We start from the raw sequence: 20,478 nt of genomic DNA on the forward strand, positions 1-20,478 counted from the left end.
AGTTTACTCCTGCTCCAAAAGATTCAACTGCCGGCTTGTTTCTTCTGCCTATTTACATGAAAGTGTGACCATATACTAATACATTGTTTTACTGGAACATAAGAATAACGCTTTGACACCTTATTAATCAGATATCCCAATTATGTGACATTCTTATAGTACATTTCTTGAGAACCAAGAAAGGGGGGAGGGATTTCCACAAACTTAAGATTGAGGTCTTAGAATGGACTGCTAAGAGGAAGAGCCCTTCTTATGCCATACCAAAATATTGTTTCTTTTGCTTCCAAGAAGATGCAAGAGTTCACTTTTTGCCCTGCATGCATATATATGTGTGTGTGTGTGTGTGTGTGTGTGTGTGAACAAATATACGTATGTTTGTTTTTCAATGTGTACTTCAAAATGTCATGTTTATTTCAGTGTTATGTTTATTTCTTTGAATTTTACTGTAACTTTTGCTACCAAATTGTTTCCAACCAATCTTTTTTCAGTAGAATGCAGTTAGAAGGCCCCCAAAATCGTTTGCTACTATGTGATATAGTAAAGCAATAATATTACACAAGCAAGGAAGGTTTTTTTTTAACCAAATATCAACACCATTGCAAATGTGATATTGACAAGTTTCATTTTTTACAAAATAATGAATGAATATTTCAGTATGTTTAAATGAGATTTAAATTACATTATACTGTATATGATTCATGTGAACAACATTATAAAAGATGATGCATACATTTAATAAAATAAAATGAAATCACCGCTGTGAACTAATCGCCACACAGCATGCTACTGCCCAAGACAAGCCTAACCCAGTAAAAGCTTTGGTCTGATCATATAATAAGCAGTTACATTTATTAATTTAAATCCAATCATTTAATGTTGTTTCCGGATTTTTATTAGCTGCTTGATTAAAATGATTTAAATGCTGGTTGGTCGGTGTGAATTTGATTCTAACACGCTCTACCCTTTTTACAGAGGTCACTTTTTACATCACATTTGGGTCTTAACCCGAGTGCTACAAGTACTATCGGAAGCTCACCACCGAAACTTTACACACAAATAAGCACTTGCATTTATCTACCATTGCAAGATATGAAATAGAGATACAAGAAGTTAATTGTTTTTTGTAAGTGGTATCATGTAAAGATACAAATTATACGTCATCAGTAATGATTTGCAAGTTAGGAAAGTTGATTCATACAAACTCAAATGGTATTGCAGTACTCTTAAACTGTTTTTCTGTCCACCTTTTAAGCAGACTCGAGTGCAGTTCACATATATATTTAGAAAACCGCTTTCAAAACAATTTTAAAAAGCAAAAAAAAAAAAAAAAATCTAAATCCAAAAATATAATCTACTTTTGAAAAGTACAATTAATTTCTTTCCAGTGATATACAAGAGAAATGTTGTACCTTCTGCAGCCATTGCGTGTTGTTTTCCATGATGGTTTCTAGTTGTTCCAGTCTTTGGATTGAGCTGTCATAGTCAACCAGGTCATCTCGTTGTACTTGGTTGGTGTAGGTGCTCGAAGGGCCTTCACAGTCCTGTGGTTCTGGAAGCAGAAAGGTGTAGGTGCAGGGCCCATTCTGTATCTGGTACTGCTTCTTTCCTGTTGTATCTGAATTGGCTGTAAATGCTTCCCCAACACTAAGGCAATAACTTAGTAGTAATAGTATCCCGGCATTCAGCATGTTTGTTCTGAAACTTTTAATAATACTACCTGTGCAAGTAATTAATTAGAGGTCTGGATGTTGCAAGAATAAAGCCTCTCAGTGTCTACATCCAGTTGATTCTCCTTTTCCAGGATTGTGCTCCCACTGTGAGTGAGCTTCTCTTATATGCCATCAAGAGTAGGAGGAGGAGACCGTGTCACAGAAGCACAAATAGAATGTAATTTGCTCCCTGGCTGCTTTTACTCATCTCTCATCAGTCTAAGAGGCTGTTTTCTTAATAGAGTCCTCTGTGAAAGTACTGACACTCCTCCCATGACCTATGACCTCCGTTTGAAAAGTGCTGCTTGGATAAGATCTCTAATTAAACTCTTACTGCTGGATGCTCCTCCTTGTCTGTATCTGCTCCAGCCAAAGCCAAGACAGTGGGTCCTACTATTGGGAGAGGATGGGGACGCAATGGTTGTATTTGTTTTTTTCTTAGAGGGCTGCTACAGAAAAAAAGCAACTCAGGATGCAGCTGTATAATTCAAGTAACGCAACTTCAGCAGTGTCCAAGTCAAACCATAGGACCACATGTCCAGATGTGTGTTTTGCTGTGCTTTTGTCCTTCTACATTCTCATCTTCAAAGCTCTGTTCCCCCTGCATGTTTAAAGAGAGATAAAGTGGTTGGTCTTTCAGTTGTCACTCACGCTATCATTTCTAGACCATAATTTCCTGCCCTAGATCTAGAGTACAACGGGGTCCAAAAGTCTGAGAATTTTGTCATTGAAAACTCGAAATGAGGTTTTAGGTTTTTGAAAAATATAAAATAAAGATGGGTAAAACATCCTCAGAAATTCTGTAGAAATTTACAAATTGTAACTTTTTCAGGTTAACTTGGTACTCAGATTTTGTTAATATGATTTGTAATTAAAGTCCCCCGTATTCAAATATTTTATCTCTTAAAACTTATCTTTGATAATTAGAATGACATATTTAAATGTTTTTTTTTCTTGTGTTAATTTTCTCATGAAATAGCTCATTAAAATAGCTTGAGTGTAACACAACACCCTCATTTACTAGCCTATACACTGATCTATGAAAATGCAAATTAGTCCCAGCCCTACTCAGTGACACCAGCCAGCGCCTCCTGATCAACTGAACTGTAGTAAATGCAAAACAATGGCATACAAAGATAATGACTGATAAAACTGTTTTTACTTGCAGACAACTACAGTGAATACTGTAACATACGTTAAAGTTACTTGATAATGTTATGTCCTGAAATGCCTTGAAGCCTTAAATACAACCATTTGTGATTCTTAATTCGCAGACAGCAATGTGGGAGAGGTGGGTCTGACTCCGGGCTACTTTTACACTGTTGCCATGGGCTATAATGCAAGTTAACAGTTCTAAACTCACATTAAACCATGGCTTCATGAGTTTTTTGCTCTATTTTTGGTTTTGTGTTGGTATTGGTATACTTTGCATGCTAGTGATGGGAATGAATCCCTTGACGTGATTTGGTTGTTGGTTTGTGACGTAGCAAACTGAGACTGTTGTGGCTGTTGTAAAAGCTGTTAAACTAATGACTTATGGTTAATTAAAAGATGCGTTATGTTTTCCAAATTACAGTCAGTCTATATTCCATTAAAATTGAAGTCTGATTCTGCATTAGTATTGGAATTTAAAAATAGAATACTATTAGGCCAGTTTGTCATAGCATTTCCTCATTTCCTATGATCACAGTATATTGGCCTGAAAAGCTGACATGGAGGAAGGGGAAGGCAGGTGTTGAGGGAGGAAATAATTCCGCTCAGAGGATGTTTTGTCTTTTAACCCCTTGGGTGTCTCCTGCTTGGATATCAAGTTCTTGTCGTCACATTCATTAACACCTGAGAGAACATTGCTTTATGATGACGATCAAGGCTCCTTTTCAGTCTAGAGTGCGTGACAGTATTCACTGGATATGTACCTCAACATTTTTTATTTAATTCTTTATTCCACTTTTGACAAACCAGTGTACTAAATGTTATACATTTGTATTATTAAGTATAAGTAGTCATAATAAATTCAATGTTATTCACTGTTTACTATTTTAAGTTTAAAAGCTTGTGTATGGTGTACTTCAACACATTACTCAACCCTGTTCTTGGAGGTGCACATTATCAAACACATCTCCAGGAACAGGGTTGGGAGACACATTTCCAAAACTTACAATGTCCTCTTTGGTCCAAAAAGAGAAGTTACTAAAAAAACGTTTTGCTTTTTCATGGCAAGGTAATCCAGAAGAGCTGCGAGTCAAATATACCATATTTTTCGGACTAGAAGTCGTACCTAAATATAAGTCACATCAGTCCAAAAATACGTAATGACGAGGAAAAAAACATATAAGTCGCACTGGACTGTAAGTCGCACTTATTTAGAACCAAGAACCAAGGTAAAACATTACCGTCTACAGCCCCGAGAGGGCGCTCTGTGTTTTCAGTGTAGGCTACAGGAGCACTGAGCAGCATAGAGCGCCCTCTCGCGGCTGTAGACGGTAATGTTTTCTCTTGGTTCATTTCTCTCGGTTCATGTCAAATTAATTTTGATAAGTCGCACCTGACTATAAGTCGCAGGACCAGCCAAACTATGAAAAAAATAATGCTTTCAAGCTCTCACAGGAGTCGGCAACCCCATGGCTCTTTCATCAATATACTAGTCACGTCGTTTTGCATAGGTTTTATTTTTATCCTAAACGTGAACATCATGGAGCGCTCTCATGTGCTGTATATTTCATTCATACTTGAAGCCAGATGCCAATCTTTTGCAGAAAGTCCAAAACGTACTCGTATGATAGAAATACATTTTAATGCCAGGAAATCCCTAATATGGACAAAACATCCCACTGTTGCTAAGCATAAACCTTAACTGATGAAATTTGAAGACCGTAGACACACACCAGCTTATTGATGGAGAGGAGACAGAGTGATGAAGCTTATCAACAGATATGGGGATGGTTAGAAGCCATGATGGTAAGAGGCCAGTGGGCGAATTTGGCCAGGATGCCAGGGAATTTTTTAATGACCACAGAGAGTCAGGATCTCAGTTTAATGTCTCATCCGAAAGACAGTGCTTTTTGTCATTATAGTGTCCCCATCATTACACTGGGGCATTAAGACCCACACAGACCACAGGGTGAGCATCCCATGCTGGCCTCACTAACACCTCTTTCAGGAGCAACCTAGTATTCCCAGGAGGTCTCCCATCAAGGTACTGACCAGGCTCAACCCTGCTTAGCTTCAGTGAACAACCAGTCTACGGCTACAGGCTGCTATATGGTTTATGTGTGTGTTTTCAAGTCATTTATATGAATGATACAGTGGTAATTAACACAGCATTAATTACAGTACAGAAGCTATAAAATATATTTTCTGCTTTACTCTGATAAAAATTGAAAAAGTGTTTGATTATACAATCATAATCATAAAATTGTCATTAGTTTAATATATAAAAAACATATTATTGAAGACAAATGAAAGGCTGTTGTCCAGCAGTGTATTTTATTTTTTGCCATTTTAAATAAGTATTTTTATTTTTTTTTGGTCCGTTAGACATATATAAATGGATACTATTAGGCCTATTATTATTATTACATTTTACATTTCTGTCCCCCTAATTTCTGAAATGATTGCTACTTTCCCCCAAAATCAGAGCAGGATGGCCTGTCATTGCTCAGGTGCAGGGGCTGAAACATATCTCCCCATAACATTGCGTGGGAGGGCTCCTGTTTGTGTTACTTAATGCTATAAGGAAGTTGCAGGAGGAAGGAAATTACACAATGTCCTTATTTTTCTTAAACAGAGTTTACAGCATACAAAAACTTTGTCCCTTTTATTCTGATAAAAGGGTTTGTCATTTACAGTTTTGGGACTCTTTTTCTTTGTATTACACTAGCGACCTGTTCACGTTTTGTAAAAAAAATAAAAAATTGGCTCATCATTCATTTATCATTAACTTCTACTTTCTCCTGAAGCTATAGAATAAAATTAAATAAAAACTATTTTCACTTCTGTCACTAACTCGTTTTCCTTTTGCCGTTTTATCATTCAGAAGGATGAACATGATAGGCGATTTTGTGACCATTATGTGCCGTTTTACTGAGCTTAAACTGATGTAAACTATACAGCAATTGTGACAGGACCACTGTGCTGTTTTGTTTAAAAACAAAACCAAAGGTTGCACTTTAAAAATAAACAAATGGGAGATAAATTAGTTCTGGAATATCTACCTCTGCAGTGGACAGATGTTTAACTCATCTAAAATTTTATTAATTTTTTTTTTTTTTTTTTTTTTCTAACAGCGTGGAAATGACTGACAGATAACAATGCCTTTTATTTGACAGACTATCACCTGATGCACAACATACATCTAAATGTTTTTAAATATGAACAAATCTAAGGCTTATGATACATGGGGCAACTTTTTTTTGAGCAATTTAGATTAGATAGGTTGTAGGCCCTGTGTCTCACCTGGGTGCCTGTTGATGGCCTCATTTGCCCGAAGTTGCCTGGCAACATTGCTCAAAAAGTTGCCACATGTATCATCAGTCTGACTATAATCAGTAGCCGCATTTCCACTGTCGGGCCAGGTTAAAACGGGCCAGGCGGGGCTCACAGCCTCGGCCCAGTAGCACCGAGGTCCAGAATAGCACAGCGTTTCCACAGTCAGGGCCTGAAGTACGCTGCGCATGACTAAAAAATGCCCTTTAAACGCCTCTCAGCACACCGTCCTGAAACCCCATCATTTCAGCAAAAAAGAGAAGTTATCAGAAAACTAAGAAATAAGTCACTGGAACTAGCTGCCATGATAAAAGCTGCCATTTGTTTGCATGCTTTGTTAAATATTTGAAATTCAAAAATATCTATGTTTTACTATAGAATACGTGATACATTGATCATAATTAATTAATTTATCAGGACTCAAAATTAATCACACAGAAATAAATGTATTTATATTTTATTTATTTTTAATGCTTATGAAAATAGCCTGCTTCAATGATGACTGCTTCAGTGCGGCCTGGCATGGAGGCAATCAGCCTGTGGCACTGCTGAGGTGTTATGGAGGCCCAGGATGCTTCGATAGTGACCTTAAGCTCATCCAGAGTGTTGGGTCTTGCGTCTCTCAACTTTCTCTTCACAATATCCCACAGATTCTCTATGGGGTTCAGGTCAGGAGAGTTGGCAGGCCAATTGAGCACAGTAATACCATGGTCAGTAAACCATTTACCAGTGGTTTTGGCACTGTGAGCAGGTGCCAGGTCGTGCTGAAAAATGAAATCTTCATCTCCATAAAGCTTTTCAGCAGATGGAAGCATGAAGTGCTCCAAAATCTCCTGATAACTAGCTGCATTAACCCTGCCCTTGATAAAACACAGTGGACCGACACCAGCAGCTGACATGGCACCCTAGACCATCACTGACTGTGGGTACTTGACACTGGACTTCAGGCATTTTGGCATTTCCTTCTCCCCAGTCTTCCTCCAGACTCTGGCACCTTGATTTCCGAATGACATGTAAAATTTGCTTTCATCCGAAAAAAGTACTTTGGACCACTGAGCAACAGTCCAGTGCTGCTTCTCTGTAGCCAATTTCCTGCACACGCCTGTGCACGTTGGCTCTGGATGTTTCTACTCCAGACTCAGTCCACTGCTTCCGCAGGTCCCCCAAGGTCTGGAATTGGTCCTTCTCCACAATCTTCCTCAGGGTCCGGTCACCTCTTCTCGTTGTGCAGCATTTTTTACCACACTTTTTCCTTCCCACAGACTCCCACTGAGGTGCCTTGATACAGCACTCTGGGAACAGCCTATTCGTTCAGAAATTTCTTTCTGTGTCTTATCCTCTCGCTTGAGGGTGTCAATGATGGCCTTCTGGACAATGTGGAAAATAATGAACTTTTATCACAATATGCAAATGTTTTAGAAGGACCTGTAATTAATATCTCCATATTTAGCTCCCGAACGTAAAACATTATTATATTTCTATCATAGGCTACATGGAGCAAAACTCTCGAGACGAGACTTATGACAGATAATTTACTAAATAATTACCCGATTGTGATAGAGAATAAGAAGCTGACATCTGATTTCTTCAAGCGGTCATATTTACCATGTTTAATATGGTAATGTTAATGTTGTAACGTTCAATCCACTGAAGGCGAGCGTAGATGAACCCAAGTGCAGTTTATTTACAAGGTGACAATCCAATAATCCAAACAGTTAACAAAGACTTGACTTGACTTGACTTGGCATGGCATGAACAGACAGGACTCACCGACAGCAGATACATACGTCAATACACGACCAGCCATAAGGACAAAAACCTGACTTACTTATAACAGACAAAGGACACATGACATGAACAAACCAATGGGGAACAAGGCACACGACTAAAACAACCAATGAATAAACAGAAATGTTAATCACATGACGACAATAAACCAATCAGAACATGACACAAATAACAAGAGGAACCAATAGCATGAAGACAAGAGGGCAAGGGAAGCATGACACAAACAATAACAAAATAAAATACCTGAAAACAAGAAAATGAAACAAAACCCAAAACATGACACAAAAGCCAAAACAGACATTACAAATGTTTAGCGTGCACAGTATTTTGCATCGTTTATAAATATTTCTGCCTTGTATGGTGATTATAATTCACTTCAGATAAAGTTATTGCAAAGAGTCCTGCTGACTAAAATTGAGTTTTGTAAAAAATGAGTAATTTTCAAAAACCATAAATCATACTAAATGCATGTAATTTTATATTTAGTACTGTCCTGAGTAAGATATTGTACATAAAAGATATTAACATTTAGTCCACAAGACAAAAAAATGCTGAAATTATTAAAATAACCCCACTCAAAAGTTTGGGAACCCTTTGGTTCTTAGTACTGTGTTCTGTTATCTGATGATCCTCGGCTGTCTTTCTGTTTTGTGATGGTTGTGCATGAGTCTCTTGTTTGTTCTGAACAGTTAAACTGAGCAGCGCTCTTCAGAAAAATCTTTAAGGTCCTGCAGATTCTTCAGTTTTCCAACATCTTTACATATTTGAACCCTTTTAAGCAGTGACTTTATGATTTTGAGATACATCTTATCACATTGAAGACATTGAGGACTCAAACACAACTATTTAAAAAGATTCAAACATTCACTGATGCTCCAGAAGGAAACAAGATGCATTAAGATGAAGATGGCCAACACGATGAAGAAGTCCGAATTGGTCTTATTTTGTTTAAATATAAATGTTTTCCATTTAGTTCTGCCCTTCGTAAGTAACAGAAGATACTTGTATGCTTCCCGGTACACAAATTAAGTACAATTTACCTTGATCTTCAAATATCAAAGGTTTTCACCCCCCAGCTCTTAATGCATCCTGTTTCCTTCTGGAGCATCTGTGAATGTTTCCAAGGGTTCCCAAACTTTTGAGTGGGGTTATTTCCACGGGCTGGCACCTGCTCTCTCCATGAAGATGCGGAAATTTTCACAAATGGATAAATGGATTTGCAGTACCAAAAACTGCTTGCAGTAGCACTGCTACTAAATTAATTTTAAAATCCACATCAGTTGTTCCTCCATCTTCGCTGAGCTTTCAACGTTGTTATGGAAAAGGTGAGGAAGTTACATGACCAGCGGTGCGCTTGCGGCATTCTGAAAAGTTGAGATGTTTTTAACTCGATGCGGTGCGGACGTGCCTGTAAAAACCGAGTTCGTCGCACTGCGTGCGCGTCGCTTCCATTATGAGCGCGCATACCGCACGCCTAAATTTGAAATAACGAACTTGAGCGCGCAAAATATGTGATATGTGAATGGCCCCTGCGTGTGTGTGCGCCGCGCTCGTTCTTGTTGTGTGTGTGTGTGTGACTGACAGCCTCCGCGGCACGCATGAGAGACCTTGCAGATCTCACAGACAAACGTCTTGATATGATTGCACATTAGAAATGTTTGGTGAGATAAAATGTGCACGATAACGTTATTAAGCAAAAATACATAGTACATACATTTTTTTCCCCTCCAGTACCGAAAGCAGAACCGGTACCATCAGATCTTACTGATACTACGGTCTTTCATAATTTAACCCCGGGGCCATTTTAATACCGGGTTTCGGTACACATCCCTACTCATGAGACATGTGACTTTCAACCCATTACTTTTCTAGATTACTCCAGGTATCATTTCATGTATTTTCATATCAAATAAAAAATGTAATTGTGGTTTAAAAAAGAAAAAAAAGGCATTTCAGTGTCTATAACTTTTAATATTTTTGAAAATTATCAAATCTAGTTGATAAAAAGTAAAGCCCAAAGGGTCTTCTTTCCAAAGACACCAAAATTATGTTTGTAACACACTGAAGTAGGAAACTGTTACAATAATAAGTTTGGTAGAGCACTTTCAGTTGTGAGTCCCATTATGGCTAACAGGTTAAAAGATCTTCCGATGGATAACGAATGAACTCTTCAATATTGGAAGTCATATTCAACTTTTCTGCTACCCCTAACAAATTAGCAAACAAACCCACCCCCAACAATCATTATAATAATAAGGGCCCAGAGGCACGTCACAACATGGATCCGAACGCCTCTGACTCCTTGTTACAGAAAACTTTGCCAAACCAGGATCCAGCAGCCTTAATGAGTACATCCAGGTCAGTCATGAACCCAGTAGCCCAAATTATGTGTCTACGTCAAGGAATTCAGCCCAACGAGGACTATGTGAGGGACTTTGTTGAGCTGGCCCATTTGTCTGGATAAGATATGTCTGATGATATTTTTTCGTGGTGGTCTATCTGAGCCACTCGGCTCACTCATGCCATTGCACAAGCTTCACGGGACACTTGAAAGTTATATAGATCTGGCACTTCAATTAAGTGGCTCTGCATTTACTGTGGGTGTTGTGGATGACAAGATGGCCACCAGCCCAGTGCCGCTGCACAAGATGGCCGCCAGCCCAGCGCCCCTGCACAAGATGGCCGCCGGACCAGCACCGCTGCACAAGATGGCCGCCGGACCAGCGCCGCTGCACAAGATGGCCGCCGGACCAGTGCCGCTGCACAAGATGGCCGCGAGCCCGTCGCCTGTCCAGAGTCAAGTCAGGTCCCCGTTGATCAGGTCCCATTGATTTCCCAGAGTCTAGTCAGGTCACCGCTAACCGTCCAGAATTAGGTAATGTCACTGCTGACCATCCAAAATCAGGTCAAGTCACCATTAACACCCATGATTCAAGTAAAACCACAGTTAAACTTCTTGAGTCAAGTCAGGTCACCATTGATCTTCAGGAACTAAGTCAAGTCACAGTTGATCTTCTGGAACTAAGTCAAGTCACAGTTGATCTTCAGGAACTAAGTCAAGTCACCAATGACCTTCATGAGCCAAGTCAATTCACCAACGACCTTCATGAGCCAAGTCTAGTCACCAACGATCTTCATGAGCCAAGTCTAGTCACAGTTGACCTTCATGAGCAAAGTCAAGTCACAGTTGACCTTCATGAGCAAAGTCAAGTCACCAACAATCTTCATGAACCAAGTCAAATCACCACGGATCTACCAGAGGCTTGTCACGTCTCAGTCGGACCCCCAGAGCCTCGTCACATCTCAGCCGAACCCCCAGAGCCTCGTCACATCTCAGCCGAACTTCCAGAGCAATAGTTGGCGTCTATGAGCTCTCATTCGTTCCGGTCACGGCCACAGAGGTCATCCACCAACTCTCTGTCTGTCCTGTCACGGCCACGGAGGTCTTCCATGAACTCACCGCCTGCTCTGTCACCATCTCTGAGCTACCATCTCATCACGGCCACGGAGGCCACTATTAACCTGTTTATGTTCTCTGTTTCAGTCCCACCTGACCAGACTTGCTCTCCTGTGCCATCGCCACTGTGGTGGTCCTCTGCTCCACCCTCACGATCATTAGATGGAGTGCCCATGAACTTCAGTAGAGGGCACTCCACTCAGGACCATTCCACCCTTTAACCACCAGATGTCACCATATCATCACTTGGACACTAGCACCTCTCATACTATTGCACAACACCCGAACTACATTCCCCATGAGTCACTGCATCACAATCACCTTGCCATACCTGCACCTCATTCATCAGCCAATTTCCTTGCCAAACCTGCACCTCATTTACACACACACTCACTGCGAAGTCTTGTTTAGCCTGTCTGACATGGACCGAGCGGTTTTCCTAGTGTTTGTTCTTTCTGTATATTATTTTGTATTGTTTAAACCGACTCTGATTCACTGCTGCCTGCCCTGATCTCTGCTTGTTACCGTTAATGTTTCTGGATATCCCTAACATACCTGACGCCGTTCCTGATTTCTGCCTGTATGACCATTCTCTTAATAAAATTCTGCACATGGATCCGAACGCCTCGACTCCTCATTACAGACGGAAGCCACTTGTCACCTGCAACTGCTGCATTTGGTCTAAAAATGTGCTTGAGCACACTGCAAAGACTATGGTCAATGGAGTATTAATGGGGAAACATCTATGTAAGAGAAAATAACAATCTGTGTAAACGGGTATCAATATTCTATATTCATCATTCAAAAAGGGATAATAAAATCAGGTCTGCTCGGATACAAACCATAAGCAAAGCAGCGATTGCTTAAGATTTACATCATCAGTGATGTTGATAATTTTCTTCATTCCTGTGGCTCATGTCTTTAAAATATGATTCACCTATAACATAAAATTAGAACAGCCTTCTGTCTGTGCCATCTTGAATTCTTTACTTGCTTTTATTACTTTCAGTTTTTTTATCATGCTCAATCAGATCTTTAGGAGTCGGGGGGAAAAAATCAGATGACACCGCATTAGTGCGCCACATTACCTGTGGCAAAGAAAATAGTTGGTCTTTGCAATATTTCTAACATTTTTACCTGTTATCCATAGCCCCAGGCAAATAGGTAAGTGTGATACTTTTCCGCAGTTTTCGTTTTTTTTTTTTAGTTTAGTTTGTTGTAATGAACTGGTTAAAATAACTGATTTACCAGTTTATGCAATCATGTAATGATTTAACACGTATGCAATTATATTACTAAAGGGCTCATATAAACCAATTCAAATTTTTCCTTTCTCTGGAGTGTTACAAGCTCTTGGTGCATAAAGAAAATCTATAATTTTGCAAAGACTAAAGTCTCAAATCCAAAGAGGTATTCTTTATAAAAGTTAAGACTTGTCCACACACCCCTAAAATGGCTTGTTCTAACACATACCGGCATCTCTACGTCACTATGTGGGAAGATTTGCATGACTCCTCCCAGATGTTCAGGCAAAGAAAGGAGTGCCTTTTATCCCCGTTGTAATATTGTTGTTGCTGCCACTATGTCTATTTCCATCACATGCTTGAGGTATTCACCAATCACAACGCACTGGATAGCTGGCCAATCAGAGCACAGCATGCTTTTCAGACTGACGAGCCTCGTAAAAATCGACATGTTACAGAAGACAGGCCATATAGGAGAAACAATAGTGTACAATGTGTAAAATGTTTTTTTTCTTCTTTTTTTTACATTAAACCGCATAAACATTTAAATACACCAAATAATGTTTTTTTTAGCAGCATCATATAACCCCTTTAACGCATCCATTAACGATGTAAAATGCAGATGTTTTACATGTGTAAAACTTATAAAGTGATTGTAATCTTGACTCACTTTTTTTTTTTACATAAATCATAGAAATGTTTTTTTTTTTTTTTTTTTTTTCATTAAAGAGATCTGTTTACGCTTCTTCTATTGAAAGCTCATCAGTTCTTTAGTCAGATTCCTTACTGTTTCAACAGTTTAGTGGACTGTTGGACTAACTGGAGTGGTGAATTAGTTGGCAAAAACTGGCTTCATAGGATCACATACGCTGGTATATGGCTCATTTTGAGTGACTACTGGACATGTCCGAAAGTGAGATTTGATTGGACTTTGATTTGATTTAGTAAAATAACAAGAGTTGTTATTAAATTTTCTCTCTTCTTTCAGATATGCCGTCTGCAGCAGCATCTCTCTGCTGGGGAACATCAGCAGGATCTTTTCCAGCATCAGCGGCCCATGTTTGTGTCCCCAAACTCCCAGCCTCCTTGCAACAGCCTGACCGAACTCATACAGCTTTGTGGAGGAACTGTATGCCGGAGTGTTCGACAGGCTGGAATCTTTATTGGACAGTATAATGGCAAAAAAACAGAGGGGAGCTGCAATCTTTCTGAACAGTGGATTTTAGGTAAGATGGCAAATTGATGATGATGATGAGCAAGAAGTGATGTCGTATATTCATAACATACGATAAACAAAATCTGTGTGTGCAACAGCACATTGTTAAGGGCTATAATAAAACTATAGGCTTTGTTCAGAATGAATTATTAGCATGCTGTGCTGTCGTACTGGATTGTATAGTCTAGTCAAGTCACCTTTATTTATATAGCGCTTTAAAGTGAAAGTGAAAGTGAAGTGACATTCAGCCAAGTATGGTGACCCATACTCAGAATTTGTGCCCTGCATTTAACCCATCCGAAATGCACACACACAGAGCAGTGAGCACACACACACACTGTGAGCACACACCCGGAGCAGTGGGCAGCCATTTATGCTGCGGCGCCCGGGGAGCAGTTGGGGGTTCGATGCCTTGCTCAAGGGCACCTAAGTCATGGTATTGAAGGTGGAGAGAGAGCTGTTCGTGCACTACCCCCACACACAATTCCGTCCGGCCCGAGACTAGAACTCACAACCCTTCGATTGGAAGTCCAACCCTCTAACCATTAGGCCACGACTTCCCTGACAAAACAGATTGTCAAAGCAACTAAACAACAACATTAATTATGAAAATTGCAAAATGACAGTTAAAGGCAGTTAATTGAATTCGGTGATGTCATCATTCAGTTCAGTTTAAGTCAAGTCACCTTTATTTATATAGCGCTTTACACAAAAAAGATTGTCAAAGCAACAGAACAACATTAATTTGTAAAACAGTGTTTCAATAATGCATAAATGAGTTTATCATTGAATTGTGATGTCATCATCTCAGTTTAGTTTAAATAGTCAATCATGTCAACGATATCGCTGTAAATGAATTGACCCCAACCAAGCAACCCAGAGGCAACAGCGCCAAGGAACCAAACTCCATCGGTGACAGAATGGAGAAAAACCTTGGGAGAAACCAGGCTCAGTCATGGGGCCAGTTCTCCTCTAACCACACGAAACCAGGAGTTTAATTCCAAGGTGTAGCAAAGTCAGATTGTGCAGAAGAACCATCTGTTTCCTGCGGTCTTGTTCCGGTTGTCGTCTGAGACCAGGTGTTAACAGGGGATCTGTATCTGGGGCTCTAGTTGTCCTGGTCTCCGCTGTCTTTCAGGGGTGTAGAGGTCCTTTCTAGTGCTGATCCACCATCTGGTCTGGATGTGTACTGATGGGGGACTGCAGTGACCCTCTGACTTGGATACAGACTGGATCTGGTGGCTACGGCAACCCCGGAATAAGAGAGAAACAGACTAATATTAGCGTAGATGCCAGTCTTCTAATGATGTAGCAAGTACATCAGGTGTTATGGGAAGTGTTCCTGGTTCCGGTTTACCTTATTAATGCAGCCTAAAAATCATTTAAAGGATTTGAAAATTAGAAGCATTTTAGTGTGTTGTGTAAGCCAGGTTAAAGAAATGGGTCTTTAATATAGATTTAAACTGCAAGAGTGTGTCTGCCTGTTATATTCGCACAGCCCTGCAACGCAAATCTCCACGAGCACATCTGGCAGTATAGTATGGATGAGGCTCAAAGCACGCTCATCGAGGAAATCTTTGTCAACTCACTTCTGGCTTCTAGTTTAAAACAAATGTAAATTCAGTCTAACTGCTTGCTAATCTCACTTGAATGAAATTAAACATTCAGCACATTTTCCACTTGTTCTTAAAATCGCAAATACAGTGTAACATATGTAATACTTTAATAATTGACTAAAGAAATCCAGTTCTTTATTTATAAAAATAAAATAAACAAATATGTCCAGTGATTCAGTAATTAAATTAATTCTGTAAAAGTAGTTATAGCATTATAATGTTGTCTGCTGAAAAAAGAAAAAAATTATAAAAATATATAGAACCCCTCCCAAACCACAAAAAATTGAAAATTAAATGGATTTCAGAGTTATAATGGGAATTGTATTTTATTTTTTTTTAAACTATAATGGTGTCTATTTTATGGATTCTATTGGTGGGATATAATCTGGCAGATGGCTATCAATAAAACAACAGTAATTCCTATTGGAATCATGCTAAAAACAAAAAGGAATTTTGTAATGGTTTAATGGAAACTAAGAATTTCCGGGGGTTTTTTTAGCAGGGTAATGATACTGTGCTGCCCATTACTGACAATATTGAGCTGAAGCTTGACTTTGCAAATTTAAAATCGCAAATCAAATCACAATCGCAATATCTGTCAAAAAAATCACAGTTAGATATTTTATATTTCGCAGTTAGATATGCAGTTAGATGCTCCTCACCTTCTTGAACCTGAGACAGGACAGCCCCCAGTCCTGTGTTGGAGGCATCCGTCTGTAGCAGGAAGGGGCAGCTGAAGTCCGGGCCACACGGGACTGGCTCCGAGGTGAGGGCCATCTTCACGTTTTTTTTAATGCCTCCTCCGCTTCAGGTGTCCAGCACACTTTTTCCGGCTACCCCTTCCTGGTCAGGTCTGTCAGGGGGGCGGCTAAGGAGAAGAAGTTAGGGATGAAACGGCGGTAGTAACCTGCCAACCCCAAAAACGCTCGTACCTGGATCTTTGTGCTGGGCTTCGGTGCAGACCATATCACTTTCGAGCTGCTTCTCCTGTGGTCAGATGAGTCCCCATCCAACTTGGAAGCCCAATTACCTCGCCTCTGGCAAGCCCAAGCGACACTTCCGGGGGTTGGCAGTGAGCCCAGCCCTACATAGCTCCATCAGCACCCTCCGCAGATGGTCCAGGTGGTCTTGCCAGCGCTCGGAGTGGATGACCACGTCATCCAGGTATGCCGCGGCGTAGGCCTGGTGAGCCCTCAGCAAGATGTCCATCATGCGCTGGAACGTGGCTGAACCAAGGGCTGTTCAATGGCTCAATTACCCCTAACTCCAGCATTTGTTGAATTTCCTCTTCAATAGCCTGCTGACGAGCCTCTGGAACTCGGCAGGGCCGTTGCCAAACGACGACTCCGGCTGGTGTGTGGATTTCATGTTGGGTCACGTGGGTCCGCCCGGGGGCTGACGAAAACACATTTGGGAACTGACCGACCAGGTGCTGCAGCTCTGTCTTTTGGGTCGCCGACAGCTCCGGGTTGATTTCTACTATGACTGGGTCTCTGGTGGCGAGAGCCGCTAGCTGGTCTCTTGTCCTGATCCACTTATTGAGCAGGTTGATGTTGTAGAGTTGGTCTGGTTTCCGTCGCCCCAGCTGGCAGACTCAGTATGTGTCGGGCCTGATTCTTTCAGCGACGGTGTACTGGCCCTGCCAGCTGGCCAGGAACTTGCAGGCGGAGTTGGGGATATGGAACATTACCCGGTACCCATCCTGGAATTTGCGGGGCTGGGGGCCCAGTCGTAGTGCCGTTGCTGTGCCCTGGCGAGGTGTTCCCAGACTAATGGCATGACCGATCTTTCCCTCATCGCCTTCAAGTGTTCAATGACATATGGTAGGGTGCCGGCTGTTGTTCCCACGCTTCCCTCGCGATATCCAACAACCCCCGAGGTTGGCACCCGAACAGTAACTCAAAGGGGGTGAAGCCCGATGATGCCTGAGGGGCCTCCCGAATGCCGAACAACACGTAGGGGAGCATGAGGTCCCAGTCGCGCCTGTCTTTGGCCACGACCCGATGATGAGGGTTTGGTTGAATCGTTCTATGATACCGTTAGTCTGGGGGTGGTAAACAGAGGTTTTTAACTGCTTTACCTGGAGGAGTTTGCACAGGTCAGCCGTTAGGCGGGACATGAAGGGGGTCCCCGGTCGGTCAGTATTTCTGCAGGGATGCCCACCCGGCTGAAGAGCATGGTCTTGGCAGTAGCCTTGAGGGGCGCTGCTTCGGGGTACCGGGTGGCATAGTCCAAAATCACCAAGATGCACCAAGCTGACGTACTGCCAGAGTCAAGGAGGACTTGGACTGGACAGCCGTAAATTTTCACCTCTGCCTCCGGCGCCCCCTGGGGCAGGTCGTGGTGTACAATACAGCCTGCCAGCCATGTCCGCGCTGGAGATGCAAGGTCCGCTGTGGGCATCGGCTCATCCTTCAGGGAGAGAGCTGCCGGCCTAGCTACTGGTCGCAAGGTGCCCTCCGGCATGCACCACTCCTGGACCACCCTCCAGGGAAACGGCCTCGACTGCTGTCCGGTCCATGACGATGCGCTCTACAACTTGGGTAGCCGTGGGCTCTCTGGTGAGAAACCAATGCCGCGCAAGGCAGGACCGTTCAGCCGTCTGGGCTCGGGCTGAGAGGTGGAGTTAATGATCCCATTCGTGGAAGTGCTGGGCAGCGCAGACCGAGGAAATCCCCAGCCAGGACAGGATTTCCTTTTTCAGTTTGCCGTAATCGTTTGACACTTCCGTCGGCAGGGTGAAGAAAGCTTTGCCGGTGATGAGAGGCGACCAACCGCACCCAGGCATCGTTCTCCCAGCCCTCCTGGGCAGCTGTGTTTTCGAACATCTGGAGAAAGGCCTCTATAATCATCATCAGCGGTCATCTTGGGCAGTAGCTGGGACACTTTCGCTCACGGATCGGGCAGTGCAATGCGTCGAGCGGATGCCGAGTTGGCGGACGCTAATGTGGAATCGGGACGCTCGTCACAATGTGTATAAAGTGTTTGTTTAAAATCTCTTAACTTATCGGAGGATGCCAGCTCACAGAAACATTCTTTGCTTACATTAGTTCGGAGTTACTGCTAGTTTTAATGTAAAAGGATTCAAAACTTCATAAAATATCATCATCGTTAAAAAGGTCTACGACTCAAGTTTCATATCGATCTCAACTTTGTTTTTCATTTCCAACTCCTGGCATAAATTAAGAAATGACTGTCACTGAAAGATAAAAAAAAATGAAGCTCTAGTCTTTTTGGTTTAATTTTTTTTTACATTTTTTGTAAATTTTATGCGTAAACAAACCTGTGTGGCCATATCAACCTGGGACTATCAGTATTTATTAATATTTTATTTTAAACTTAGGAAACTTTACATAATTATTACATTAACAAATATTTATACACTAAATCCGTCACGGAGCAATTTTAGCTGATGCTTTTAGGTATACAGTGACCTCTGTTGGTTTGTGTGAACCCATAGTTCCAGGCTATTGGAATGTACTGCATGCGATGTAGACAGGATTCGAATGAAGTTTATTATGAATAAATGTAACAAAGTTAATCAAATAAAATAAGCCTACAAGAAAAAAATAATTATTTGTCCCACTAATCTTGTTAATGTTGGTAATGTTTTTAAATTCTTTGTGTATTTAATTAACTTTCCCTTCATTCTCTTTACTTAACGTTCAGGGTTGCGTTACCCAAAAGCATCTTACGCCTAAATTGAGAACTATTGTCATCATCTGGCTCATGATGCTTTTGGGAAAGGATCAGGTGGACTTACTGTAAATGCAAATTCATGTTTTGCCAGTAGGAGATGCTTTAAAGCATATACAGTTGAAACCAGATATTTACATTCACTTCAGAAAAAAACACAAAAACTTTTATTTCTTTACTGTCCTACATTAAATCAGAGTAAACTTATTCTGTTTTTGATCAATAAATATTAACGTATTTTTTTTGCATTTGTTAAATGTCAGAATCGAGCAAGGGATAATTTGTATGTATTTTTTAATCATTTTAATCAAAGTCAGAAGTATACATACACTTCCTTAGTATTTGGTAGAATTGCCCCGAAACTGTTTCACTTGGGCCAAACGTTTTGGGTATCCTTCCAAAAGCTTTGTACAATAGTTTGCTGGAATTTTGGCCCACTCCTCTTGACAGAACTGGTGCAACTGGGTCAGGTTGGTAGGCCTTCTTGCTCGCACTTGCCTTTCAGTGCCGCCCACAAATTTTCTATGGGATTGAGATCAGGGCTTTGTGATGGCCATTACAATACCTTCACTTTGTTGTCCTTAAGCCACTTTGAAACATATTTGGAGGTATGCTTGGGGTCATTGTCCTTTTGGAAGACCCATTTGCACCCAAGCTTTAAATTCCTGGCTGATGTCTTCAGATGTTGCTTTAATATATCCACAAAATTTTCTTTTCTCATGATGCCATCTATTTTGTGAAGTGCACCAGTCCCTTCTGCAGCAAAGCATCCCCACAACATTATACTACCACCACCATGCTTAACGGTTGGGATGGTGTTCTGAGACTTCAAAGCTTCACCCTTTTTCCTCCAAATATAACATTTATCATTATGGCCGAACAGTTCAATTTTTGTTTTGTCAGACCACAGGACATTTCTCCAGAAATTAAGAATTTTGTCCCCATGTGCAGTTGCAAACTGTAGTCTGTCTTTTTTATGGTTGTTTTGAAGTAATGGTTTTCTCCTCCCAGAGTAACCTTTTAGCTCATGGTGGTACAGGACTCGTTTTACTGTGGATAATGAAACGGTCTTACCAGTTTCAGCTATCATCTTTACAAGGTCTTTTGCTGTTGTCCTGGGGTTGATTCGCACAGTTCGCACCAAAAAACGTTCCTCTCTGGGACTCAGAATCCGTCTCCTTCCTGATGGTTGTACATTCCCATGTTTTTTATACTTGCGTATTATTATCTGAACAAATGAACGTGGGACCTTCAGGCATCTGGAAAT

General features: G+C 41.1%; 2 protein-coding genes across 4 annotated transcripts in view; one reads left to right on the forward strand and one right to left on the reverse strand.

The window, feature by feature from the left end:
- angpt2a (angiopoietin 2a) overlaps positions 1 to 3,699 on the reverse strand; it is a 38,876-nt gene extending 35,177 nt beyond the window's left edge. Inside the window, exons 1-2 of one of the 2 annotated variants that reach the window (XM_026257633.1) lie at positions 1,718 to 3,696; positions 1,410 to 1,549 (exon numbers count right to left, since the gene is read on the reverse strand). In XM_026257633.1, the coding sequence (XP_026113418.1) occupies positions 1,410 to 1,439 (30 nt within the window). In that variant the 5' untranslated portion in view covers positions 1,440 to 1,549; positions 1,718 to 3,696. Of the gene's footprint in view, positions 1 to 1,409 lie in introns of both variants that reach the window. The other variant, XM_026257632.1, reaches the window with a different exon arrangement.
- mcph1 (microcephalin 1) overlaps positions 1 to 20,478 on the forward strand; it is a 111,361-nt gene that overhangs the window by 65,280 nt on the left and 25,603 nt on the right. For both annotated transcript variants that reach the window (XM_026257630.1, XM_026257631.1), the window contains one exon: positions 13,672 to 13,909. In XM_026257630.1, coding sequence (XP_026113415.1) covers positions 13,672 to 13,909 — 238 coding nt within the window. The remainder of the gene's footprint in view (positions 1 to 13,671; positions 13,910 to 20,478) is intronic.

Source organism: Carassius auratus, unplaced genomic scaffold (assembly GCF_003368295.1).
Source record: "Carassius auratus strain Wakin unplaced genomic scaffold, ASM336829v1 scaf_tig00214400, whole genome shotgun sequence".
NCBI classification, from domain to species: domain Eukaryota; kingdom Metazoa; phylum Chordata; class Actinopteri; order Cypriniformes; family Cyprinidae; genus Carassius; species Carassius auratus.